General features: G+C 43.0%; 1 protein-coding gene across 4 annotated transcripts in view; it reads right to left on the reverse strand.

Annotated features, from left to right (window-relative positions):
• Positions 1–6,220: 6,220 nt before the first annotated feature.
• Positions 6,221–25,844, reverse strand: part of PREX1 (phosphatidylinositol-3,4,5-trisphosphate dependent Rac exchange factor 1) — a 221,261-nt gene continuing 201,637 nt past the window's right edge. For 3 of the 4 annotated variants that reach the window (XM_008172115.4, XM_008172114.4, XM_065565962.1), the window contains exons 28-40: positions 25,425–25,507; positions 24,607–24,697; positions 22,748–22,876; positions 21,166–21,207; positions 16,814–17,031; positions 15,890–15,989; positions 14,561–14,704; positions 13,680–13,794; positions 13,082–13,148; positions 12,233–12,420; positions 11,550–11,652; positions 10,817–10,884; positions 6,221–8,527 (exon numbers count right to left, since the gene is read on the reverse strand). In XM_008172115.4, the coding sequence (XP_008170337.2) occupies positions 8,485–8,527; positions 10,817–10,884; positions 11,550–11,652; positions 12,233–12,420; positions 13,082–13,148; positions 13,680–13,794; positions 14,561–14,704; positions 15,890–15,989; positions 16,814–17,031; positions 21,166–21,207; positions 22,748–22,876; positions 24,607–24,697; positions 25,425–25,507 (1,391 nt within the window). In that variant the 3' untranslated portion in view covers positions 6,221–8,484. The remainder of the gene's footprint in view (positions 8,528–10,816; positions 10,885–11,549; positions 11,653–12,232; positions 12,421–13,081; positions 13,149–13,679; positions 13,795–14,560; positions 14,705–15,889; positions 15,990–16,813; positions 17,032–21,165; positions 21,208–22,747; positions 22,877–24,606; positions 24,698–25,424; positions 25,508–25,844) is intronic. The other variant, XR_006177052.2, reaches the window with a different exon arrangement.

Raw genomic sequence — 25,844 nt, forward strand, 5'->3', positions numbered from 1 at the left:
CATTCTCTCTTCCTTTTTCCTTCTTTCTATACAGGCTTGCCCTATTATTTGAGGATAATTTTTAATGTAGTGTAGTTTGTAATGTAGGATGAAACAATTGCACAGCTCCACCTAGTATGTTAGCAGGGAAGAGGAGGAGTGTGTTATCTTCATCAACCTCTGTTAGGTTAATTTCTATTCATATACCACAGCAAACAATACTGTCTGGAGATTGGTCCATTATTCATGAATGCAATCTATGGAATTTTAGTGGCAGATAGACCCAGGCAGATGCAGCCTTGTTGTACTCTGTTGTGTGATACATTTACTGGAACAACCCCTTAGAACACTTTTTAGCAGGCTAAAACAGGTCCTTTGTTCAGGTGCTTCAGCAGAAGGAGCCCAAGCATTGTTCTTAATGGAGCCCACGACTTGGCAGCATAATGATAGGCTTTTTATGTGCACATTTAAATTCACTGCAAATGGAGTGGGGAATGGTAAAATCATACCAACATTAAAATCTCACAATTTGCAGGCAATTACAATTTCAGACCTATGCCACTTGGCCGGCTTGATTTGAGTAAAGCTAGACTCCTGCCCTACTCTGTCATGCAGTAATGGAACAGAACTGTGTTTTATTGCCCATCATCACAAAGGATCCCTCTTGAGACCTGCCCTTCCCATTGGGCAACATTTCTTCCTGCTCCTATGAATATCAGGGAACCAAACTGTTAGCTCCTGGCCAGAGGCATACAGGAGATGATTATTACAAGGGCTTTTTCCATCTCAGTCTGCTTCCCCTTACTGGGAGCCTGCAGAAGTTTCTTCAGATGTGCAAGTGTAGGCTGCTAATAATTAACACTGCTATAGGGGCTTTCACTGGATGATCTCAAAGTGCCAGGCAAACATTCGGTACTGTAAGTAAGCTTCCCAAGCCCCCTGGGAGATAGGGAAATATTACATTTCCCATTTTACAGATGTCTAAAATGAAGCACAGAGAGGTTAAGTGATGCATAAAATCAGTGACAGATGGGAGTAAACTATAGGGACTCCAGTCAGTCTGTACTTCCACTGCTCTAACCACTAGACTGCAGTAGATCAGGTGATGCCTTGGGAAGTGATGAGTGCTGTCATTTCTTTGGGGATTTGGGATGAACTGAAGGATAAATAGTTAAATTAAAACATGTAGGCTAGTTTGAGGGTATGTCTAGCACCTACCAGAGTTCCAGGGTTAAAGGAACCAAAGGAAGTTATAGATGTTAATTCAGGCTTGAAAGGCAGTAGTTCTGTCATCCCCACACTTTTGTTGGGGTGTGTGTGTGTGTGTGTGTGTGTGTGTGTAATCTGGTTCTTCAGTCCATCAGCTGTGCACTGTGGAGAGGCTGCACTTTGTATGCAGGGGAAAGGAACCCCTTAATCATAAATAAAACAGAAAGCATAATATATGCGCAATACACACAAGATTTAAAGAGCAGTGAGTGGGCTAAGGGAGCTTTGCTTGTTTTTTAATGCATCAAGCTTGGCTTCAGTTGCAGGGACTCTTCCTCCCTCTCCTTTCTAAGTTCCTGTGTTTGGAGGCTCTGTATGGGTTTCCTGGGATTTTCCATCCCCACAACAATAATTTTTCAGTAGTAAAAGAGGCTCTAATGGGCCTGGCAAAGTAGAGGGAAAGCAGATTCTCCGCTTATCATCCCCATAAACCAGAAGGGACATGAGCACCAAATGATAAGTATTTCCTTAGTCCTCCTGCAGGAAAACTCCCCTGGAAGCCCAAGGGTGTTCTGCTTGAGCAAGAACATCAGGGTCTGGTCCCAGTGGTTTTATTAACCTAGTGTAAGTATTCCCACCATTCCCATTTCCCTGTCCCCTTAAACCTTAGAGAAACAATCTGAATCCTGTTGGATAGTACAGGATCCATCATTTTGACCTCTTGGGAATGATTCTGATGTGGAGTTTAAATATAGTTTACTGTCCATACAGTATTAACAATCCCCCAAATGACCACATGGATTAGGCATCACGGCAATGCATTCAGTTGAACATCTGCAAAGTATATTAAAACTTTTATCCTAATGCAGGACACACGTGCTCAATTCAAAACAAGAACAGTAAGGAAAATATAGCACTACTGGTACAAATTACTCCCTCTCCTCTCCCCTCCCCCTCCCCCCAAAAAAACTTAACTGGAAAAAAACCTTAAATTATGTACATTTTTAACAACACATTTGAAAATGTGAATTCTGTACATTTCTATAAAATATCATTTCTGGAACTTTTTCCTAAAACATGAGAAGTTCTGTTGCATGCAAAAACATATTCTACCTCTTGTATCATTCAGCCTTGCCCTCAGGGAAGGCAATTGGTCTTAGGTACAAAATGATCTTGAAATGCAGCAATAGCACAGCAGTGGTACTTGAGGTCTGAATAGATGCATTAGATTTCAATGCAACGCAATGGGACTCTCAAATTCAGGGCCACACATTAATTTGCCAGAACCCAAAGGATACACTGTATAAAATGGAGCAGATGCTGCCACCCTCTTAAATCAACAGTGGAGTTACCCTAGCATAAAGCTGGTGTGGCGCAATGGAGAATCAGGTCCTTCACTTTCCGTTCACAAATGCAGCCTGTTGACATTACAGGGTCCAGCACCCCTACAAGTGACCCAGCCAAATGGCATAGATCATGGTAGATTTTTCTTCTGTTACATTGGGACGCCCTTGCTTTGCATCCAGGTAGCAAATGTACAGGTTCTAATTCTCCTCTGATACAGGTTCTAATTCGCCTCTCACTTACACTGGTGTGAATCAAAAAGGATCATAAATAAGTAGATCAGGGGTCGGCAACCTTTCAGAAGTGGTGTGCCGAGTCTTCATTTATTCACTCTAATTTAAGGTTTTGCGTGCCAGAAATACATTTTAATGTTTTTAGAAGGTCTCGTTCTATAAGTCTATAATATATAACTAAACTATTGTTGTATGTAAAGTAAATAAAAATTTTTAAATGTTTAAGAAGCTTCATTTAAAATTAAATTAAAATGCAGAGCCCCCTGGACTGGTGGCCAGGACCCGGGCAGTGTGAGTGCCACAGAAAATCAGCTCCCGTGCCATCTTTGGCACGCGTGCCATAGGTTGCCTACCCCTGAAGTAGATTTACACAGGTCTCAAACTCGACTGAAAGGAGACTCAGGCCTCAAAAGGATGTCCTGAATCTAAAATTAATGCCCTCTCTCCAAGACAATGTTTTAAAGCGATTAGTCATCTAACTTCCAATTACTCTAGGCTGGATTCTGATACTCTTGAAATCAGGGTGTAGGGTACTATTCCAGATGAGCAAGACTGATGAAGCGCTATATAATGAAGTGGTTTCTTTTCCTAGTGAAGAGAGCTGTAAATACATTGGTTTCCCAGATTGGGAGGCACTGCAATATCCAATAACACTGATTCCTGCAGTGAGAAGTGAGTGACACAATAAAGCAGGTAAGATGCATGTAAAATGTACTTTGGTCGACTTTCCTTAAGCCGGCTGCTGCCAGCTATCTAGTTATGGGAAATAAGTGCAGTTCTTTTATAATTGTTGTCTCCCTCGTACCCAGCTCACAATCTCTCAGCTGAGTGGGGAACAAAATGCCTCCTCTCAAGCCACTTTCAAGCTTCAAAGCAGTTCACAAACAATAGCTAACGAAGCCTCACAAGAGGTAGGTAGTACTATTATTCCCATTTTACAGACAGGAAATGGCAGTAAATCCGGTCAGAGCTGGATTTAGAACTCAAGAATTCATGGCTCCCAAACCTGGGGTACATACACTAGTGCTGGCTTCTGTTTTCGTCTTCATATTAAACAGGAAAGCAGTGCTAGGTTGGACTGTAGTGATGCAGTGATAGTGATGGTCCAAATGATTAATTGACATGCAATTACAGTTTGAAGGAAACAGACTGACTTTTTGGGGTGGTTTGGGTTAAACATGTTCAGGGCAACCCTACTTAAGCAATGAACAGTTCTGTGTTATTTTATAAAAGTGTATCAATGGGACAGCATTTGATCATAGGATAATGGCCTCCTGAGGCTGGGCAAAGCCAAACCAATTTTATCCAAAGCAGGAAATACGGCTCCTATGACCTTGCTCTACTACAGCGACTCTTAGGTTGTACTACTACTGTAGATCTCACTGATGTATCTGATGTGTGACAGAATGACAGTCTCATTCAAATATTTAGGCGCTACACCAATATTTAGTTTAGAGCAGAGTTGTACTGGGGGTACTTGGATTAGTCAAAGTACCTTATTTACAAAACTACAACCTCCACTTTTGTGAGTAAGCTGCTTTTGATTGGCTGATATTGTCTTTTATCAGTGAATAATGGCCAGGTGTCTAGAAGCCCATTCATTGCCTCAGATACCATTTAGTATGATGTACTGTGCCAGACATTGCCTAACTATTTACCATAGTTATCTTGGAAGCAAGTATATTTCAAATGGTGCATTCCGTACAGCGAAACTGTGATAGTTAGTTGTTTTATACCTTCAAGTCATTTTACAAACATGACTTAATAAATCCTCACAACTCCCCGGAGAGGTAGACGAGCGAGCATTATTATGACTATCCCTTCATACTGATGGGGAACTGGGACAGATTGGTTATGGGACTTGCCAAAGTCCAGAGAAGGTGTCAGTGTCACAGCAGGACTAGAACTTGGAACTTCGAATCTCCCTATGCTATGATCAGGTCACTAGCTCATGTCTGTCTTAAGCATTTGACACAAGAGAGGAATATTTCCTACTAACCAGAAACATAACTGTACCGGCCATTTTTCAAATGTTCTGTCGCCACTGGGATTTTGTCCTCTTCTCTTTGGGGACTTTTTGTATTTCTGGAGGAGGAGGAAGGGCATGATATGTCAATGTCCTGTTGTGATATCATTTTTTTGCAGATAGATACTGGAGAAAAATACTGTTTTCCGTGGCCATACTTTTTAAAAATAATATTTTGCAGACAAAATACACTCTTGTTGAGGAAACAATTTTTTAATTTCACCTAGAGAAAGAGGGGGAAAGAAGAACTATGACATTTTTACACTTAAAGCTTAATTCAGATGTGTCCTTGACCAAATCTATGAATTCTTGTGAGAATCTGAATATTTGTGTCTACAGATTAATCATATGCAAATGGATAATGCTGCTACTATCCAGGTCCAGATTTTCAGAAGTGGCCTCTAATTTTGTGGTTGCAACTCTGTGTCCATAAATACTTGCACTCACAATTTTGTTCATGCAGTGATATCGGCTAATTGGACATTGAATGGCTTGTTTACAGGCACAAAGCAAAAGATGTCCAAGTGTTGCCTATTGTGCCTGTAGTTTGTTGTGAATGCTAAATTGCAAGTGTGGAATTTTGCCTACAGAATGAAAAGCTAGGTTGAGACTTACCTTAAAATTGGACCCATGAAGTATTTAATCTGGATCTCACAGTCTATTCACATGCAGAACTGCCACTGACTTCAGTGGGAGTTATACCTGCTGAAAGGCTGCAGGATGGATCCCACCAACTCTAAAATCCAGATCCCGAGCCCGCTTATTCAGGAGATCTAGGATCAAATGAGCAGTAACGCTTTGTTTCTTTAGTTCCAAACAGAGAAGAGTCCATTTAGAGGGACCCTGCTCCACCCCTCCACACACACTGATACTGTAAAGTGGCCCTCTATGATGCATCATGGAAAGGGAGGCTGCTTGGCCAATGCTTGCACACACAATGCAAAACCTCAGGGACAAAGCAGGAGATGACTTCAACTATTTGCTGGTCATAGCCAGCCAGAACAGACTCCGTATTCCTGGAGCAGTTGCAGGGATACGGAGTCTAACTCTGACTTTGTTTTTAGTCTTGAAGATTCTATAGCCTGAGCCTGCTCTGCTGACTTCACTTGTAGTTTAGCATGAGCACAGCCTTCTTACTCCAACTGTGCTCACTTTTTCAGGCCTGGGCTCAAACTTTGCAATTCTACAGTCTCAGAACTGCTCTGTCCTATTTTTAATAAGAATTCTGAAGTGAAACCGCATCTGTGGGTGGTACTGCACAAACAGGAAGAGCTCGGCACTGCAGAGGGAGTTTGATCAGATATCAAAAAACAACTTTTTCAAACACCTTCAACTTTCGACCTTTCATAGCTCTGCAAAGTCCTAAATTCTGTTTAACAACAAAGAACTAAAGGGGTAACTTATATAAATAAAATCATATCCTCTTTCATTGTAATATAAACCAACTTTTAATAATAAAATGTTCTAGCATGTATTTAATGAGAATAACACATACATTTTAATGTAAAACAGTGCACAGTGTAAATGCCCTTAGATCATCTTCTACGCGCCTTCAATGTCTGTACGAACTGCATAAATGTACGTCAGGATCCTCATCTGGCAGGGTAAATCAGATTCACTGAAGTCAACAAAACTATACTGATTTACCCCAGGAGAGGATACTGGCCCCGATGTTTTTATTTCTTGGGTGTTTCAATAGTTTTTCTTTACATATCATTACAGTTAATTTTAAGTTAGGGGATTTTTCAAGAAATATCATTCTTTTCAACAGCAAATGGCAAGATTAAGTCTTCCAAGATTATGAAGAAGCACAAACTGTTTTGAAACAATGTTCTGCTGATCTGACTGCAGTGCAATGGATTCTACAGTAACTGATGCCTGTGTCTGAGATGTAACAGGAGACTGACTCACATACGCCTCAGCTGTGGACTGAGGTGGGTCAGAAGGAATACTGAAAAGTAAATAAAACAAACAAAAGTGTGTTCTCCCCTCCCCAAAAAATCAGTCTGAGAATGAAAGAAACAAAAATGTTAAAAACATTTAATAATTCAGGAAGCCAACACAACCCCTCAAAACTTGTAGTAAGTTATTTTGTGCTAGTTGAAGAAATCAAATTAAAAAAAACCTTCACAGCCAAGTGGGAAGAGATGATTTTTAACTTAATATTTGAGATGGACTAGATTGTTAACCAAATAAAACTGGAGTTCATTAATGCCCTGTTCAGCAGAAAAAACAAAACACCCCCTCCCCCCCAAAAAAACCAACAAAAGAAAACCTTCATTCTCTAGAACGTCCATCACTCCAAACAGTTCCTGGAGTCTCCCAACAATGAATTGTTTTAAAAGAGACTGTGGCTTTTCTATGGTGAAAGAGAATAATGTTAGGTTCTCCCATTGCTGTGGAATGTTGTTAGATATAAGTGAATCATTATTAAGGCACTCACTCCAAAAGAACATTATTTCTGGCCTGAGACTGCTGACATTCTCAATGAGTATCAGCCAGCAATTTGGAGAAAATTACTGCACTAATGCTAATACTGATAGAATGGAGAACAATTTTGAAATAGGAAAAAAATAAAGTACATTATATACATGATTCCTTTTTCTTTTAACTTAAAAGCCTTCCTAATACATTTTAATAACTGTATTAAAGACTACTTAAATACCAAAAGATTTTAAATAATGTAGAATTGTTTCCAGTAAACTGGGATTAGCTGTGTAATTGCCAGCATATTGGTCCCATTTTAAACAATATAATTTTTATTTAAATCTTGTATATATAATAACATGATCCAAAACAGATACTCCACTCCACATAAATAACTATAGTTCTTCTGACCTGGTTTTAAAAACTACATCTGTTCAAATAATCAGAGTATAGGACTGCAATTTATTTTCTTTGTAATTTCTCCTAAAAAATCCTTCATTGCCAAACTCTCCTGTAAAATATTATTGTATTTCCAGAATACATAATAGACCATTAGTAAAAAATGTTAATCCCAAACCTGAACGCTACAGTAAGTAAGAGGAAGTAATGGTAAGTATTATGGAACGTATACTCTGCAGCATACAGAGATTGGTTCTCACTGGGCTGAAGAGGAAAATGACTGTAAAAGAAATACTTTATATTCATATGGAAATAAACCAGAAACTTGAGCTACTCATTGTTCAAAAGTGCAGGTCAGTATGTTAAATCAGTGGTATTTCTGATGCTGTTACTCAAGACCACTGACCAAAATTATGCTGGCAATTAAATGGATGCCAGATACACTATTGGGAGAGTAGATGTGCTTCATCTTGCTTTTGCTTTACGGATCCATAACTTGAAGGCCACAACTTTCAGCCAGTAGCGCAGCTGAGTCATTAGTAAAGCTGCAGTTTCTTGACATGGAATTGCTATTCCTTCTGGGCATTCTGGCAGAAGGCAGTTTGTTTGTCTCCGCTCAAGGGTGTTAATGGTTAGAGAACTTCTCCAATAAGCTAAGGAACCATAAGAATCGTTGCCCATATACTGTAGGAGTTCTCAGCAGGTGGGCGTCGCAGATTCATCTCTCTTACTGAACACGAGACACCCAGCACCATATCCTTCCGTCTCCATTTAACACCACCAGTGTCAGTTGACATGGGTCCTCGGGCACGGTTGCTCTCAGCTGAACACTTTATTGACTCCATAACATGGGTGTCTCTTTCATTTTTATAAGTCCCCATCTAAAGGTGGCTGACACAGCCTGTAGAGTCTATAAGGGAGGATTAAAAGTTGGTGTTACATGGCATAATGATCATAAAAAGCTGTTAGAATTAGCATATGACATTCAGCTTTTTATCACTCTAAAAAGCACTCACTGATAGTCTGACAGGAAAGATTCAGCTAGTTGTAATTATTAATCATTTTGCAAACTAAATGTGCCATTAGAGAATTGCTAATTAAAACACAGAGGTGTTATTTTAAAAAATGACTTTTATTTTTGAGACCTTACTCCACCCCTGTGCAACTCAAGTCAGATTTAGGCCTTTAGCAGTTGGCAAGCCATAATTTATGATTTTTACTAATTTTTTTATTATATGGCCTGGACATTTGTAACTGAGACAAGTCTCATTCCACTGTGATGCCAATCAATGTACTTGTCAATATGGTTGATTTACCCTTGTTTACAGAGACATTTAAAAAACCCAGAAATTGGAGATAGACAAGATGCTGAAAGTGGGGGTTTTTCCATCTCCCAATTGCATGATGGTTCTCTGTAGTATATTTTCCAGGGCTTTGGCCAGTTTAAGTTTAAATAACTCAAATGATGGGGCCTTCTATAACTTCCCTTCCAAGATTATTCCACAGTCTAACAGATCTCACGGCTAGGAAATGTTTCCTGATACTTAGCCCAAATTCAGTTTACCTGAAATTAATTTACTTTTGCTCATTTTCGTTCCATTTAGTCTTATGCACATCACATTGATGAAACCAAATAGGAACCTGTGTCTCTAGGCTTTTCCAATATAAGTTTCCTAAAATGAAAGGCTCTTTAAAACCCTAAAATCAAATATGAGGTTTTCTCTACTTCACTCTACTTTGTAAATCACAACTACAGCTCCAGTGTTATTTATCCTGAATTACTTCAAACACATTACACCTTTAGGATCATAAAAATGGATCTTAGGTAATGAATATTCATTAAAATGGGGAAATGTCACTGCTGCTGGAATTATTATGCTTGACATTTGGGATATGGCACAGAGTCACATGTAGACAGTGCACATTCATCCCTTATTGAGCTGGCACTCGGAATCCGAGAGGGGGTGAATGTAATAGAACCAAGATGTTCCCTGTGAAAGGTCTCCGAGAAAGCAAAACCAGGCCAAACTGTGTTACAGACAACTTCACCTCATCCACCAACTACTGTTTTCATACCACATGCTTGAAATAACTTTCTACAAGCACCTAAAGGGTGCAATTGCCACTGAAGGTGGGGAATTATTTAGGGTGGTCCAATGCGGTATAGCTAAGAGAAACTGGATGAAAAGGAAAAACTGACTCTGAAATATACTATGGTTTAAGTCCCATCTCATAGGGCTTTCAAAAGTGGATCAGATAAAACACTATAATAGAATAAACCTGCACTATCCAGGAGAGATGCTGTATACCTAAATAATCTTTTCCACTGCTCATTTTAAGGGCCAGAGCTGACTTGCCTTACTCAAATGAATCCCATTAACTTCCATAGGAGCAGATGACTTCCATGGGCTACTTGCATAGCTGAGCAGGATTTGGCCCTAGCATTCTATAAATGTTCAATGAAGTTATAATAGAACCTCTTCTCTCTTCTGGGTCTGTTTGGGAGGCAGGTGGGGAGGACAGAGAGAGGGGAAATGGGTTAAAAAATCTCTCTCAGAAATTAAGATAGTAAAAACCACCTGAAATTATGTCCTTCGGGGAGACACAATGAGTATCTTCAGCTCCTATTGGAGTCAGTGGGATTTGCAGGTGTATAGCACCTCTCAAGATTTGACCCTCAGACAACAGAATGGCTATAACTTCGGGCAATTGATTCTTCTAGGAATTGCATCACCATAAATTTACTCTGCTCTGAGCTGCTTGCTCTTAAACCCACTCTGCAGTAAATCATGAGACACTCGGGCTATTCCAGACACTTCATGGGGCTCTGGCCAAAGTATTAGCTCATGAATTATCTTTGCATAGTTGCAGTCGGATCTGCCATTCAAGAATTTCTGCTCCTCAGCATTCCACAGATAACTGACAGCCACTGAGCTTTAGCAATTCATTGCCATTGTCAAAAAAATCAGCAGTGATGTTTTATTTAGACAACACAGGAGGCCTACAAGTTAATGGTGAGTGACAGGGGATTTGAAACAAAGCTTTTTTAAATACTGGTGCACTTGGTTTAGTATAGTGATGGTTGGGATAGTTCTGTGTATTGCTGCTGAAGAGCTTGTCAATTTGAGAAGGAAATGTCACAGCTGGGTGCAAAGATGCAACATAAATACTCAGAAAACACATACTGTACATAACCTACCGGGGTGCAGACTGCGGCATCTGATCCATCACTTTGAGATTTTTAGCAGAGATTTCAACCCTTGGTCCCTAAGGAAACACAGAACTTATGGCATTGATAATATCAATAAAACATCTGACCCTTAAGGGAAAATATTGTAACAGGAGTCTGATTTCTATCTGACAATCCATTAACTACTTTTAGTAGCTCTGGAATCCACTGGGTAGGTACATCAGCCATCTGCGTTTACTTAAGATGACAGAAGTCCCAAAGCACTATACAAGCACTGCTGTCTAACAATAGGAGATTGCCACCATATAATGTTGTGTGCATGAGAACATGTTATGGAATCTACAGGATGTATACAAGTATACTATATGACCTACATTTTCAAAGACCAGCCTCCTTTTCTTTTGTACATGTTTGTACACATATTTTACAAGGGCATAAGCCTGCACATTCTGTACATTTTTCAAACATCTGTGCACACACTTTAAATAATGTAACCCTATGTATGCACCTTAAATAGGCTAATGTCCACACATGCAAATGTTAGAATTTGCTCCTGCAAGGTATGCATGCAGTTGTACAAATTTTACAGTGTCTGGATGTGGATGTGGGTGTGTATATGCACAACACATATCTCCACAGAGAAATTAACTGGTATTTCCACAAAGAGGTCCCAGGGATTAAGATAGTGGCATGCAGGTGATCCAGCTAAGGAAGTAGTAATAGAAAGAACCTAAATACTCACTTGCTTTCTCATGATGTCTGTAGCCTGCATGATACATTTGGGTAAAAGTCCATGACTTCGAGCCAGTATGGCTGCTTGTTCCAGGGACACACTCAATGTACTTCTGGACATGGGTACATAAGGGAATGATAAATCCACAAAACATTTTTTTAAATTACTTATGACTTTTAACCAAGTCTTGAGTTACGACTTTTAACAAAGCTACTTAGCTTGTAACTGCAAATTAACTTGGCCACTACACCAAGTTTATGTTTACTTTCTGGTTTCCTATCTAAAAATATATAACCAGTTATAAGAACAGGAGTACTTGTGGCACCTTAGAGACTAACAGATTTATTTGAACATAAGCTTTTGTGGGCTACAGTCCACTTCATCAGATGCATAGAATGGAACATATAGTAAGGATATATATATATATATATATATATATACACATACAGAACATGAAAAGGTGGAAGTAGCCATATCAACTCTAAGAGGCTAATTAATTAAGATGAGCTATTATCAGCAGGAGGAAAAAAACGTTTGTAGTGATAATCAATGGTCCATTTCAGACAGTTGACAAGAGGTGTGAGGATACTATCACTGTGTGAGAATTATCACTACAAAAGTTTTTTTTAGATTCTTATACAGAAGAAAAGTTAGTATTACAACAGTACCATGGAAGGTTTCTTAAATCTCACCTCTGCATCCCAGTGCCACACATGGCAATCTGACAGGCTCCGAGGCGGTAACAGAGCTCTGAGGATATAGGCAGCAGCCCAGCTCCTGGTGTGTTACTACTAGAGTATCCCGACTGGGTGGGTTTTGTATTAATAAAGGACTTCATCAGTCTGCACAGCTCATCCATTGCATTAATGGGGCGAATAAGCTACACAGGAATAGTGAACACATGCATCAGTGGCATATTTACTCCTTCATTTATATAGACTCTTATAAGAACTTTTTTCCTGGGTCTAATACTCTATGTTAACAGCTCCTCGGTAGATCTAAAGTAACAACTATTCACAGTAGATATGATTTTCAGCACAAAAAGTGAGGACTTGACAAGGGTTTGAGACAGTCTGTTGCAAGTGAACACAAATCGTATCAATCTACTTTCCAGTACATGTTAATAACTGCACTGATGGGAGTCCCTGAATTGTCTCCACTATAATAAAAACACCTGAATCTCTGTATGCTTCTACAGCATGCACAAACATTCACATGAAGCATCTGCCCCAAATACAGACTGTTTACTACTGAACTGAGCTTTAGATGAGCGCCTGGGAGATGTTGCTTTTATTGTACTGTAAGTTGTGAACAAAATTCTCAAAAAAATAGACAAGTGATCATTTCTAAATTGATTGCAGGCATCACATTTCTGGGTGACAGACCTCTAACTGAGCCACAGACAGGCTGATTCAAGACCTTGGGGCAGGGACTGTGTGTTTGTTCTGTGTTTGTATCACACCTAGTGCTAGAGAGTCCTGGGCCATGACTAGGGCTGTAAGGTGCTACCACAATATAAATAATAATAATAATAATAATACCTGGTCAATCTTCACTGCTGTTGTATTGGAATCAGTAGGCAAGTTGGATCTCTCAAGGTAAAATGTCCTGCAATTAGCCATTAAGAATTGGATTAGTTGGTGAGCATCTCACTTCACTAACTACTGCATAACATCTCAGATGGATATGAAAGGAAAGTCCTGTGGTCCAAGATGATGTATTTTCTTACTGAAGCACTTGAATTGTTTCTTTCTATAGTGATTGAAGACTAACAAAAAGTCTTTTTATTTTAACTTTAGCTCCGGTCAAAAATCTGAAGTCCAATTTACATGGAAATTGCTTCTGACACATTCCTATATTCCAGGAGGAGTTTATAATTAAGGCTATTTTTTGCTAAATAATTTAAGTGGTTTTCAATACACCAAAGATTTAAAAAAAACAAACTTCTGATTAAAAAACAGCATGTGAAACTTAAATGGAATACATTTTTTCCTAGAGATCTCCTTTCCATATCACTGGCTTCTCCGAAGAATCATTGTGTACAAGACATGAAACCACCAGGAAAGAAAAATCTGTCTATTAAGGGTCCTGAACACCCTTTTCTTTTTTTATTGGGGGATGGGAGGAGAGGCACATTACCTGAGTTTACGGTAATATTGCTGCACTTTTTCAAGGGAGACTCCATTAATCTGTTGCGGGAGTTCTTCTAGAGAGGAGTCACCTGGCTGGGGCTGGCTATCTGGGCTTTCAAGAGCTAGAAGGAGACAAGATTTTTAATAACTATATTACTCTGGCTATCATTTTTTCATTTGATTGTCTCTCTAGTTCATCCCCCTACTAGGTAGCTGCCAAAACATGTCAAAGACCAACCATGTGAAAAATAAGATGAAGTGAATGTATTTCCCTCAATGGGGATGTCTTCTGTGAACCACAGTTTTCATTATGACACCTCAAAGGGCAAGGGCTACTATGGTACCAGATCACTGGAATATGGTCATAGTGTTATTGCACTGAAGGAAGTATCCTATGCCATATGCCGCAATGCAGGACAGTGGTTTAGCTGGTCCACACAAGGTCCCTTGACGTTCAGCCCAGATGATTCTAGGAATACACACGTGTGCACAGAAAATGTGTCCTTTAGAAATCCCAGTCTGTGGCATAGGAATATGGACATTTTCTGACTTGATCAGACCCATGGTCTGTCTAGTCCAATATCCTGTCTCTGATTAGATGCTTCAGAGGAAGGTGCAAGAAACCCCACAGCAGGCATCTCTGGGGATAATCTGCTCGTGAACATCTCAACCTAACCGTTTTACAGCATATTAACCTCGCAACCCAGTATATCAGATTATCATTCTGGGGAGAAGTCAATTTTTGCCTCTTAAAATATTTTCAATGGAGTTGTCAGTTTTGTTTCAATAACAAATGTATGGTCATTCCTTAATAATGACCCTTAAAATGTTTAGCAACTAATTAGAGTCACATCACTTGTTTTTCTTGGTCAAGAATTTTGTGGGCACCTTTTGTAAAGAGCACTGTGTGCAGCTTCAAGCTTCCCCCGTTCTGAAGGCGAGACGGCAGTTTGGAGAAGTAGTAGCTGTCAAGGTGAAAGATAATCTTCAAGGCCTGCCGACTTCCTTCAATGTGGTAGAAGACGTGAGTATCTGGGGAAACAAAGATAAAGACATTTGTGTTTTTCTGAAACAGCAGTGAGAGACTAGCAATGTCTGCGCATGTCAGTCCATTTAATAACATCTCGTTACTGAAAAGTTAGAAGTGGCAGCAAGTGAGGGAAACGCTATACTCAGAAGAAGCATGTTGTTTACAAGACATGCCAGCAATTAATCTGATGTTTGATACCATCATGCTGATTGCTTTGCTTGTACGTAAGATCCCTTTCCCCCACTGTGTGTCTTTCTTTTCTATCAGATTTTTAAAGACTTTGAAGCAGGGAGTCTACTACTGTGTATTTGTACAGCACCTAGCACAATGGGGCCCTGTTCTTAGCTTGTTCCTAGGCACTACTGCAGTAAACATGGTTAATAATAATAATAATAATAGCATCCTGTCATGTGAGCTTGTATTGTATAAACATGGCAGGAGTGTATGTCCTTTCACTTGCCGAAAGGCTGGTGAATAATAAACATCTGTCTGGAGCTGCTCACCCCAGCTGTCATGTCTCTGCACGTGCTGGGCAAGAAACACAGGCAGGGCACAGTGGTTCCCAACTGTAGAGATTTTACAAGAGGCATCATTAGATGAACGTTGGCAGTGAGGCTGACACTACTAGCCTCTATCGTGCAGTCAATTAACAGATCTGGAGGCAAGGTCCTCAGCAATTACCTGCAGTTATTATTATAATTTCTGTTACACTTTAGCCACTACAGTTCACAGAGAGACAAATACTTACTATTCCAAACGACAGACTTAGAAGGATAAGGGGCTAAGCAGATATTCCAAAATGGATAGTCAGTCTGATAAAAGATAGCAAGGGATACTCATCTCACTAAGTCTCTCCTCCTTGCTCATATGAGGCAAGTCCTAGCAGTAGTCCTGGCTATGAAGAAAGCTGATTGGCTATGATCCTTTCCTACCTTGTCCAGAAAACAGGGAGAGCTGATGCGAGTTATCATTTTAGGGCCCAACCGCGCAATGTACCCTTGGGTGTGGTGCTGCGTGGCTTTAACTCCCATTACATTCTGTGGAAGTTGTGGGAATGCAGCACTTCACAAGAGATGCTCAGCACCTTTCAGGATTGAGCACTTCTGCAGGATTTAATATCATGGAGGTAATTAACCAGGAATACAAGCAAGAAAGAAGAGTTCATAGAAAAACCTCAAAAATCTCACTTGCTACGAGACTTTCGTCCAGCTGCTTGAAATAAAAGGCAACCTTGTCCAGCTCAGACAGCGTGACTGGGATGTCTTCTAGCATGATGCGCTCTTCCTTCTGCGGTGGACAGAAACAAACACGAATGGGTAATCTATCCAAAGGGAGAGTGGGCATAAATGTGTCTCACTCCACAGCTCTTGTTGTTGTCAGACCTGATTTTCCTTCATAGCTTCACAATCATTTTCCTTCTAAAATTATTATTTTAGCTTAGATCCTGCAGAAGTTGGTGGCATTTGCCTGAGACCTTCCTACTCAACACAGGCCAGTGGATTTTACGAGTCCTGCCCTTCTCATACTAGATGTGATGCCTCGAGGTCAGGCTTGGATACATAATTAGGGCAGCATGAGAGAAAGCTTTTAATACCACTGCCTGTGTTGAACCTGAGTAGTGACTTCAGTCAGCACATGGAGAAAGGACCAGATTTGCAGTTTGCTCTTAGCTCTGGGAACAGCAAGAACCATTTTTGTCTGCTTGTTGAAATTCATTTTCTCACCAGCAGAGGTCAGGTCACACACACTTTCCTAGCAATTGTGAAATTAGTCCACAGTAAAGAAGGCAGCATTACTCCAGAAAAGGAAACCTCTCTGGCAAAATACCAACCTGCCCCTTCCTAATGGGGCAGGGGGTCTATTATCTTTCAATAGTGAAATGTGTTCACCTGGCCCAGGCCAGTAGTTTAGCATTTGTGGGGATCAGTATGTGATGGGTAGGCTATTAGGATGAGAATAACAGCGGGTTCCTTGAGGGGGTAGGAGTTTCCATATAGATAAAGTCAGAGGCTCTGGCCAGGAGGTAAGAAGGAGGAAAGTGTCTGGGTGACCTTGAAGAGGTCAGCATTCACTGTGGAGCTGTGAAACCCATTCTTTAGCATCTCTCTTACCGCACTGGGGGACAGCAGGGACTGGTAGTGAAGTAAAACCCCAGTGGCCGCTATCTGCTCCAGCCATTTCCTGCTGGCATCCCTGCTGCTCTCTTCATACTCCCCGTTGTTGTTGTATCTGTAGTTGAGAGCAGCCAGCAACTGCTCCGAGAAAGTGCAAATAGCAGCCACGAGGGACTGGCAGAAAATGACATCTCGTCTCAACTGCAGCTCAGTATCTGCCAGAGAGAAGGGAAGAGACACAAAGGAGTCAGAGGGAGTTTGTCTGAGATGGAATGGACGGCAATCTCTGTATGACCTTTGATTTGAGCTGTCACCTTGCACTGGCTCCTGTTATCTGTCCCCTATTGGGAGAGGGTGGGGGTATGAGAAAGAGGATTTTCCAGCCCAGTCTTCCTTTTGTTTTCCCCCATACAGAAGCCCTGTGCCTACTTGTCCATTTGTCTGGATGCCAAGGGCTAGATGAGGCTCCCCCATGTCTTAAATGCCAGACCTGGCTTGATCCCTTCATTGACAATTGTATTCATGAAACAGGGTCTCCACTATTAGTGATGCCACTTCCCCTACCTCCCTCGTTATGAAGGTTTCCCATACATGATGTCCATTAATGGTACCACTTGGTTCATGTTTGCCTGGGGGAATCTCCACAGTGTTAACTGTGCTTCCACTGAGCTTGCCAGTCAGTCTTATGCTGGACAGATAAACTGTGTCACACTTCAGGGGATTGCAGATTGTACAAAGAACATGCAAAGGGCAGGAAAGGGAAGCACATGAATAAATGAAGAGTGGCTTCCTAGGCACCTTGGGTTTCTCCTGATATGCAGTAGGTAGGTTAGAGCAGCCTCTCTTGTTCCCAAGAGAGTGGTTTCTGCAGAACGAAGCTGAATACATCACATGGAGGCTTTGAAGGTACAGATTATTTTTATAAAGCACTGAATGCAACAATGAAAGAACTAAGACAATCAAAACCAAGGGCCAGATCCTCAGCACAGGGCAAGTCTCCTTTGCCTCACTGGAGGTGAGGCAAAGAGGGCTCAAAGCTGCTCTATTGACAACGGAATCCCTAGATGATGTAAAGGTGGCACAGCCAGCTCCACACCCTCTCTGTGGGGTGTTCCATAAAGGGCTGAGGAGGAAGGATAGGATGGGGTGGAGCCAAAACCACGACAGCTCTATTTACACCAGGGGTCGGTTTGGACCCCAGCCAGCCCCAGGATTGGGGGAAGCAAAAAGGTGGCTTAGAGCCATCTTTGCCTCCCACCCTCACTTGGTGCAGCTGAGAAGCAAACCCCAGATTTTCAGCCATCTTTAAAAATGATCCAGCAAATGATGAGGGCATTTTATTTGTTATTATGTATTGTCTTTTTTTACAGATACAAAATATGGCTATTTAAATGTGCAAATGAAGTAACTGTACAAATAGGGAGAGGGAGTTATCCGATTTGCCAGTGTGTGTTTTTTCCCCTTGTAATGATGATGCCTGCAATGTATGCTGGTACAAATTTAGGTAGGGTTACCATACGTCCTCTTTTTCCCGGACATGTCCGGCTTTTCGGCAGTCAAACCCCCGTCCGGGGGGAATTGCCAAAAAGCCGAACATGTCCGGGAAAATGGCGGCTCTGTTTAAGAGCCGGGCTGCCTGAACGCTACCGGCTTCGGGCAGCCCCGTGCCTCCAGACCCTGCGCCGCCGGAGCCCGGGAGGGGAAGTGCCCGGCTGGGGGCGCAGGGTCTGGAGGCAGGGGGGCTGCCCGAAGCCGGTAGCGCTCGGGCAGCCCGGTTCTTAAACAGAGCCTCCAGCGGCTGCGGCTCTGTGTAACTGACACTGTGTCAGTTACACACAGCCCCGGCGGCTGGAGGCTCCAGCCGCCCCCGCTCTGTTTAAGAGCCGGGCTGCCCGAGCGCTACCGGCTTCGGGCAGCCCCGTGCCTCCAGATCCTGCGCCCCCAGCGGGGCACTTCCCCTCCTGGGCTCCGTCGGCGCAGGGTCTGGAGGCACGGGGCTGCCCGAAGCTGGTAGCGCTCGGGCAGCCCGGCTCCTAAATAGAGCGGGGGCGGCTGGAGCCTCCAGCCGCCGGGGCTGTGTGTAACTGACACAGTGTCAGTTACACAGAGCCCCAGCCGCTGGAGGCTCTGTTTAAGAGCCGGGCTGCCCCAGAGCTACCGGCTTCGGGCAGCCCCGTGCCTGGAGACCCTGCGCCACCGGAGCCTGGGAGGGGAAGTGCCCGGCTGGGGGCGCAGGATCTGGAGGCACGGGGGCTGCCTGAAGCCGGTAGCGCTTGGGCAGCCCGGCTCTTAAACAGAGCGGGGGCGGCTGGAGCCTCCAGCCCCCGGGGCTCTGTGTAACTGACCCAGTGTCAGTTACACAGAGCCAAAGAGGAGCAAAGCCTCCAGCCCCCTGGGCTGTGTGTAACTGACACAGTGTCAGTTACACAGAGCCGCAGCCGCTGGAGGCTCTGTTTAAGAGCCGGGCTGCCCGAGAGCTACCGGCTTCGGGCAGCCCCCTTGCCTCCAGACCCTGCGCCCCCAGCCGGGCACTTCCCCTCCCGGGCTCCAGCGGCGCAGGGGTCCGGAGGCACGGGGGCTGCCCGAAGCCGGTAGCGCTGGGGCAGCCCGGCTCTTAGAGCCTAAGAGGAGCAGAGCCTCCAGCTGCGGGGGCTCTGCTCCTCTTCGGCTCTGTGTAACTTATACAGTGTAAGTTACGCAGAGCCGCCGGAGCCCCGGAGGGGAAGTGCCCGGCTGGGGGCGCAGGGTCCGGAGGCATAGGGGCTGCCCAAAGCCCGAGCGCTACCGGCTTCACGGTTTGCTGGGCAGCCTCCAGACCCTGCGCCCCCGGCTGGGCGCTTCCCCTCCCAGGCTCCAGCTGCGCTGGGGAAGCGCCGGCTGGGGGCGCAGGGTCTGGGGGCTGCCCGGCAAACCGTGAAGCTGGTAGCACTGGGGCAGCCCTTTCCCCCTGGCTGGGAGTGGGAGGGAGGAGGGGGCGGAGTTAGGGTGGGGGAAGGGGCGGAGTTGGGGCGGGGCTAGGGGTGGGGAAATGGGCGGGGCGATGGCCCGTGGAGGGTCCTCTTTTTTTATTTATGAGATATGGTAACCCTAATTTAGGGTACATCTACACTGCAATGTAAGTCCAGACTTCAGAGTCAGACTCAAAGCTTAACCCCCGCCGCGCCTTCCATCTACTCCCAAATTGCACTAACCAAGAGCTCAGGCCAGGGTCCCAGGACACTATGGGTGGGGAGGGTCCAAGCCTGAGTCAAGTCAGGTCCCAGAGTTCAAGCCCAAATGCTTTGCAGTGTATACACAGCCCCCACTGGACGTGTGTTCTGGGAATCTACCAAAAGTGTCCCCCAGTCCCAAGGGCTGACTATTTTGTCCTCTGGACAGTCAAGTTTGGTGGACAATCAAGTTTTCCCACACTACCCCATGAACAAAGAGCTAGAGTGGTCCCATTTTGGGAGGGCGCAAGAAGTCTGGGATATGGGTGGTTGAACTCAGGACTGTATAATGCAGTGTAGATGCTGGGGCCCCACATTTCAACGGGTCCTAACCTAGGTTACAAATGAGTGTAGACACTCAAGCGCTAGGTTAACAAACCCAGGGTTTGCTACCTGAACGTCTTTTAACCCTGGGCTTACACTGCTGTGCAGACATAGCCTTAGGGTCTTAGCCTGCTCCTATTAAAATCAATAACAAAACTCCCATTGGCTTCAATAAGGCAGGATCAAGCCCTTAGGACTTTGCTATGTAAGTTTGGCTCTTGTTAACACTAAAGGGGCTTATATAGGTGCACTGAGGAAATAATGAACTGGTTAAAGGGGAAATTCACATCCTAAAATTATACACAGGGCAAAACCCAAACTCCTTATCTGGGTAGCCTGCTTGAAAAGAATGACAGTCCACAACCTCGTAATGAACTGTGCAATAGCTTCTCATTTTTTTGCTGCATGTCTCTACCACATCAAGAAACAGTGGAGGCCAACTGGGAATGAGGCTTACACAAGGGGAAGAAGATGAAGAAAGGGCAAAGGGACATGGTGCTTGATGACATTTACAACAGGCCTGGTGATACAGGAGCATAAAGTGAGCAACCCCAAGACTAAGCAAGACTGAGCGAAAAGGAAGTAGGAAAGAGCTGCCCAGCATGAGCACAAGGAATGGCATAATGTCATCAGTAGCGCGGTTGAACCAGATTTGCAAGCACACCACTAGTTGGATAAGGTATTGTGATCTCTGTAACTGGAGAGAGCGATTCAAACATACGCATGCATGTACACATGCTGGCCAAACTACACACTTTAGGACATCTGCTAGCATGGCAAAGTTTTCCACCAATATCCCAAGCCAGAAACCCTTACCTGTGCATTTTAGCAAGGCCAGAAGCAGTTGATTCTTCCCATCTAGAAGAGTAAAGAGAAGGAAGGACCTGATAAACATGATGCAAAGGTGGATTTGATTGTACCCTGCTGACACCTCTCTCCATTTCTATTTAGTTTAGACTTATTCCTCGCTAAAAACGTTTGATTAAACAGGGAGCGAGGCATAAATCAGGCACCTTGATAGATTAAATGCTCCATCGACTACCATGAATTATTGGGAACAAATTGCACATGTGGAGGAATCCCTACAGAGGTGATCTCAGTGCTGGGCCTTGCATTTGAGAGCAGACATCACCAGACTCAGTCATCCTACTTGAATCCTACCAGTGCTTTTTAAGCAAGGCGTTTTGTAAATGTAATGGTTCAGGGAGTTACAGGGACTGATTACATCCATCTCCTTCGCTCATCTCCTTTCAGAATCTGCTTAGTCTTTTTTCTATTTCATTTTCTTTAAGTGTTTTTTAAAATTGCACCAGCAAGTCACTCTCACCCAATTCAGTCCCTATAGACTTCGGAAGTAGACTAAGAGAATTAGAAAAAAGTTCCTCATGATCATTCAATCCACAGTTGTGGTGCTGTAATACATCATCACTGGGAAGAACAATAACCCACTCTCCCCACTTCCCTCTAAAATCCAGGTCTATTTATAACCTATATTTCAATTACCATATTAAACTTAGGGGACAAAATTAACTGCCAGACTGGGTGACCAGAAGTCTACCTAATACAGCATCTTGTCTCTGACGGTGGCCCATAGCAGCAGCTTCCAAGGAAGGTGAAACAAAAACAGTGCTTAATTTGTGCCAGGGCTTGTCAGAGCTGAGCATCTCTAGGCTTGACAGTTCATAGCCCGGGCACCTCTGGGCTTGACAGTTCATAGCCCGGGCACCTCTGGGCTTGACAGTTCATAGCCCGGGCACCTCTGGGCTTGCCAGTACATAGCCCGGGCACCTCTGGGCTTGACAGTTCATAGCCCGGGCACCTCTGGGCTTGACAGTTCATAGCCCGGGCACCTCTGGGCTTGCCGCGTCAATTATGAAAGTCAACATTTTTTTGAGCCCCAGCACCTAATTGCTTGAGCCCTGGCACCTCTTTCATACAAATTAAACACTGAACAAAACTCTGCAATAGGCAGTTACAGAATAACCTGACCCTTAAGAATGTTTCCTCCTGACCCTGATAGTTAAGACGTTGGCTTATGCTCTGTAGCATGAGGGCAAAAATAAAGCAAGAATTGGATATTTCAAACCCATTCCATTTTAATATTTTGCAAAGTTACTGGGAACTTAGGGAAGGAAGATTTTTCCATAGATACAATTTTTATCTTAACAATCAGGTATGGGCCAAAACCAAAGGTCAGAACAACCCCAAACAGTGGAGATGTTTGGCTCCAAACTCTGCAGCTGGTTTTTAGCTCCCTAATGGTCTCAACAAAAACCTCGGATCAGGCCCCTCCCCCTTTTTATTCACTTCCATGAGTTTTACAGCTTGTGCTCATCTCTAGAAATAAAACATTCCTTTAACACTGAAACTGATAAATGACCATCCTGCATTCACAGACCTTCCACGTGTTTTTGAATAGTTTCAACAAGGTTCTTGATACGCAGTGGAAGGTTCCAGGGATCTTCTTGGACACTGAATTTAATATTATTCTGGCATCTTATTGTGGTTTCTTCCTTCTGTTTAAATTCTGCAGCAAAAGAGAGAAATTAGTCCAGGCAGTGGAGAGATGCCACATAACCTAGGGTAGCTCATTAGCTATATAATTTGCATATAGGTCTAACCAATGAATACACCACCTACAGCAACCATCACCAGTGAGGGAATTTCTTAAATGGATCTGATGCAGATAGAAAAAAAGATTGCTATTTCCTATAGTCTTGTAAAAAACCGAGTCCTCGCTTGTTATATTTTCAGCATCATACACAAAAATTAGGCATGCGACTCACATGCACAATGCACTGGAATTGTGTGATTAACTTCTTTTGCAATATATTACAAATATATCCCTGAGCACCATGGCTGCAGAACTAAGCTCAGCATTCCCCTCTGGTTCTCTCTGCTTCTTCTAATGCATAGCCAAGTGTGTCTGTGTCACCTCCTGGGGGAAATCAGACCAACACCTACTTAAGGCCACAGCTGCTGGGAACATATAAGCTAGTTAATATTCTGCTTTGCTTCATCAGGTAGAAACCTATGTATTTTGAACTGAAGAGGGTAAATTCTATTCCTTATGATGTAGTTATGTGATTTAACCAAACACTCTGGTGTGAGTGACCCTGCGTGCCAAATTACTGTCTCCAAAAAGAGATGATTTGCAAATTCTCACCCATCACAGAGATGTGACCATGATAAGCTCTCCTTTTCATGCTTATTTGCAACTCGGGACTGCATTAAGAAGGTAATTTGGGCAAAGATTCCCGCTGACTATAATCAGGGCTTGTCTATTCCTGTAGTGTGATTCCCAGTGATTAATATGGGACCATCCTGAAGCTGCAGTGAACTGAAAGGCTCTTTCAGTGCAATTGATCCAGGTTGAATAGACAAGTCTGTGTTTAAGCGAAACAAACAAAATAAAGCTTGAAGAAAATATATTCAGGGTGGCTGCTATTTCCTTCTGCATTCAAAGAGCGTCAGGGCAGGGATAGGTACTCTACAGCTGTTTAAATGTCACAGGAACATGGCTTTTCAAAACATTTCCACAGAGTTCACAGGAACCTCTCCTAACTCTGAAGAAGAGTGACTACGCAAGTTGCCCAGGTAGCTAAAAACCAGGGGTAAAAGAAAGAGAGAGAGCCCTTGACCAGAACACCTGAAGATCAGCCAAGAGAACAGAAGAGTTTAGGTTCCAAGAGGAAAAGGAAATGCAGCAAATGTTTAAGAAATAAACACCAATCTTTTTCAGAGAGAAAAAAACCACATTCTGGTCACCAAACTCATGAGGCCAAATTCTCATCATCCTCTTTGAGGAAAAGAAACACAGCATCATTTGTGCTCTCTCTGGGAATGGGTTGATTTCCAGAATGTGTGTTGGTGTTATGTGTGTGGTGTTACTCTGGCGATTATCCATCCCCAAAAAGAAGTGGAGTAGTTCCTTAAGCAAACTTATGCAGAACTTTTGGGTGCCACAGAGCTGCAGCTTGTTAGGGTTGTGCTACAGAGGTGAGTCCTCCAGGATGTGTAGAGATCCCACTGAACAGTACAGAATACCAATAGTCAACATGTCACTGGTCATTTATATGTCCAGTTATTGTGACTGCATACATAACTGTTGTAACTGTGTGTGCAAATTATGTGTGCACAATTTTGTACATGAACTTGGGTGTACTGACTTCTGAACCTCTAGTTCTTAAATGTTAAGGGCTTGTTGTATTCTGGGAAATTACATTATTTAATACAACCAAACTGTTTTTCTTTTACCTTGCAAACTGTGGTCCATTGGAAAGTGCTTGGTTTCTTCAAAGGCCTTGGTTATGACTGATCCTTTGAGGAGCGCATTGATAGCATCCACCTGGAGCAGGAATTAGATTAGGTTACTCTTAATAAAACTCCAGGAGAATTTTTGATGAGGCCACACATTGAGGAAAAGTGCAAAAAAAGCTGCATTTGCTGTATGTTGGTGCTAACACATTCACTTAAGCTAAGCTGGATGCCTCCACACCACAGTCTAGATCTATTAATTTTGATGGAAATCTCATCCTTAGCAAACATAATTAAACCATTCCAACCCTCATCTCTCCCCAGGAGCCTAGTATGAATTTATGTGTATGCAGTGTGGGCATGAGAGACATGATCTGGGCTCTGGTGAACAAGGGGGATAGAGAAGAACAATTTATCTGAGGTTATAAATGTGTAAAAACATCCTTTGGTTGCATTCTTTTCCTCTAATAGGGGGCAGTTTTTCCAAAACTTCTGTCCATGAGATCTATTCCGATCACTCATAACAGGAAGATTTCACTCATTGTCGGTTTTCACGCCTCTGTTTTCAAAGCTCTTTGTCATGAATCCAAAGCTGCAGGTTACCCTTGTCCTAACCACACAGAGTGACTTGAATGTTGGTGGAGACAAAACTGTTTCGTCAAACTATCTCACATCCACTTCCTCGCATCTGACTCCAAACCCTTGCAAGCTGGATCCCCGCTGAGATATGATGCGGTAATGCAGACTCTGGTATTTCTGACACCTTGTTCTGAGATGCAGCGTATGCTGCTTCCCGTAACTGCGCTCGTGTTCTGTACCTGGTTAAAAAGATGCTCAAGACAGCCGTGGAGTTTGTCTTGTTTGTCCGAAGGAATCCTCATGTCACTGGGAAGTTCGTCACCTAATAAAGGAAAAACGAATTTTTTTTCTACGGCCCAACCCAACCAGCACTGTGACCGTGCTTTTAACGATGAAGAATATTATTGCAATACAATGACCTTGAAGAGATCAGTGAAGACAAACTGGGTGGCTTGCGAGCTCTCCTTCCCCAATCCACAGATCAAAATATTTTTCAGACGATGCAAATACCCTCTGTAAGCAAATCCGCAACAAAGGGCTCTAATCTGGCCTAATTTCTCCTCCACATGAGTACAATGGTCCAATGAGGAAAGAGCAGACCTCCAACTCCTTAATTATCATGTGACTCGTTTGGTCTGTGTTCCTTCGAATGAACCACC

The sequence above is a fragment of the Chrysemys picta genome, chromosome 13, assembly GCF_011386835.1.
Source record: "Chrysemys picta bellii isolate R12L10 chromosome 13, ASM1138683v2, whole genome shotgun sequence".
NCBI classification, from domain to species: Eukaryota; Metazoa; Chordata; order Testudines; family Emydidae; genus Chrysemys; species Chrysemys picta.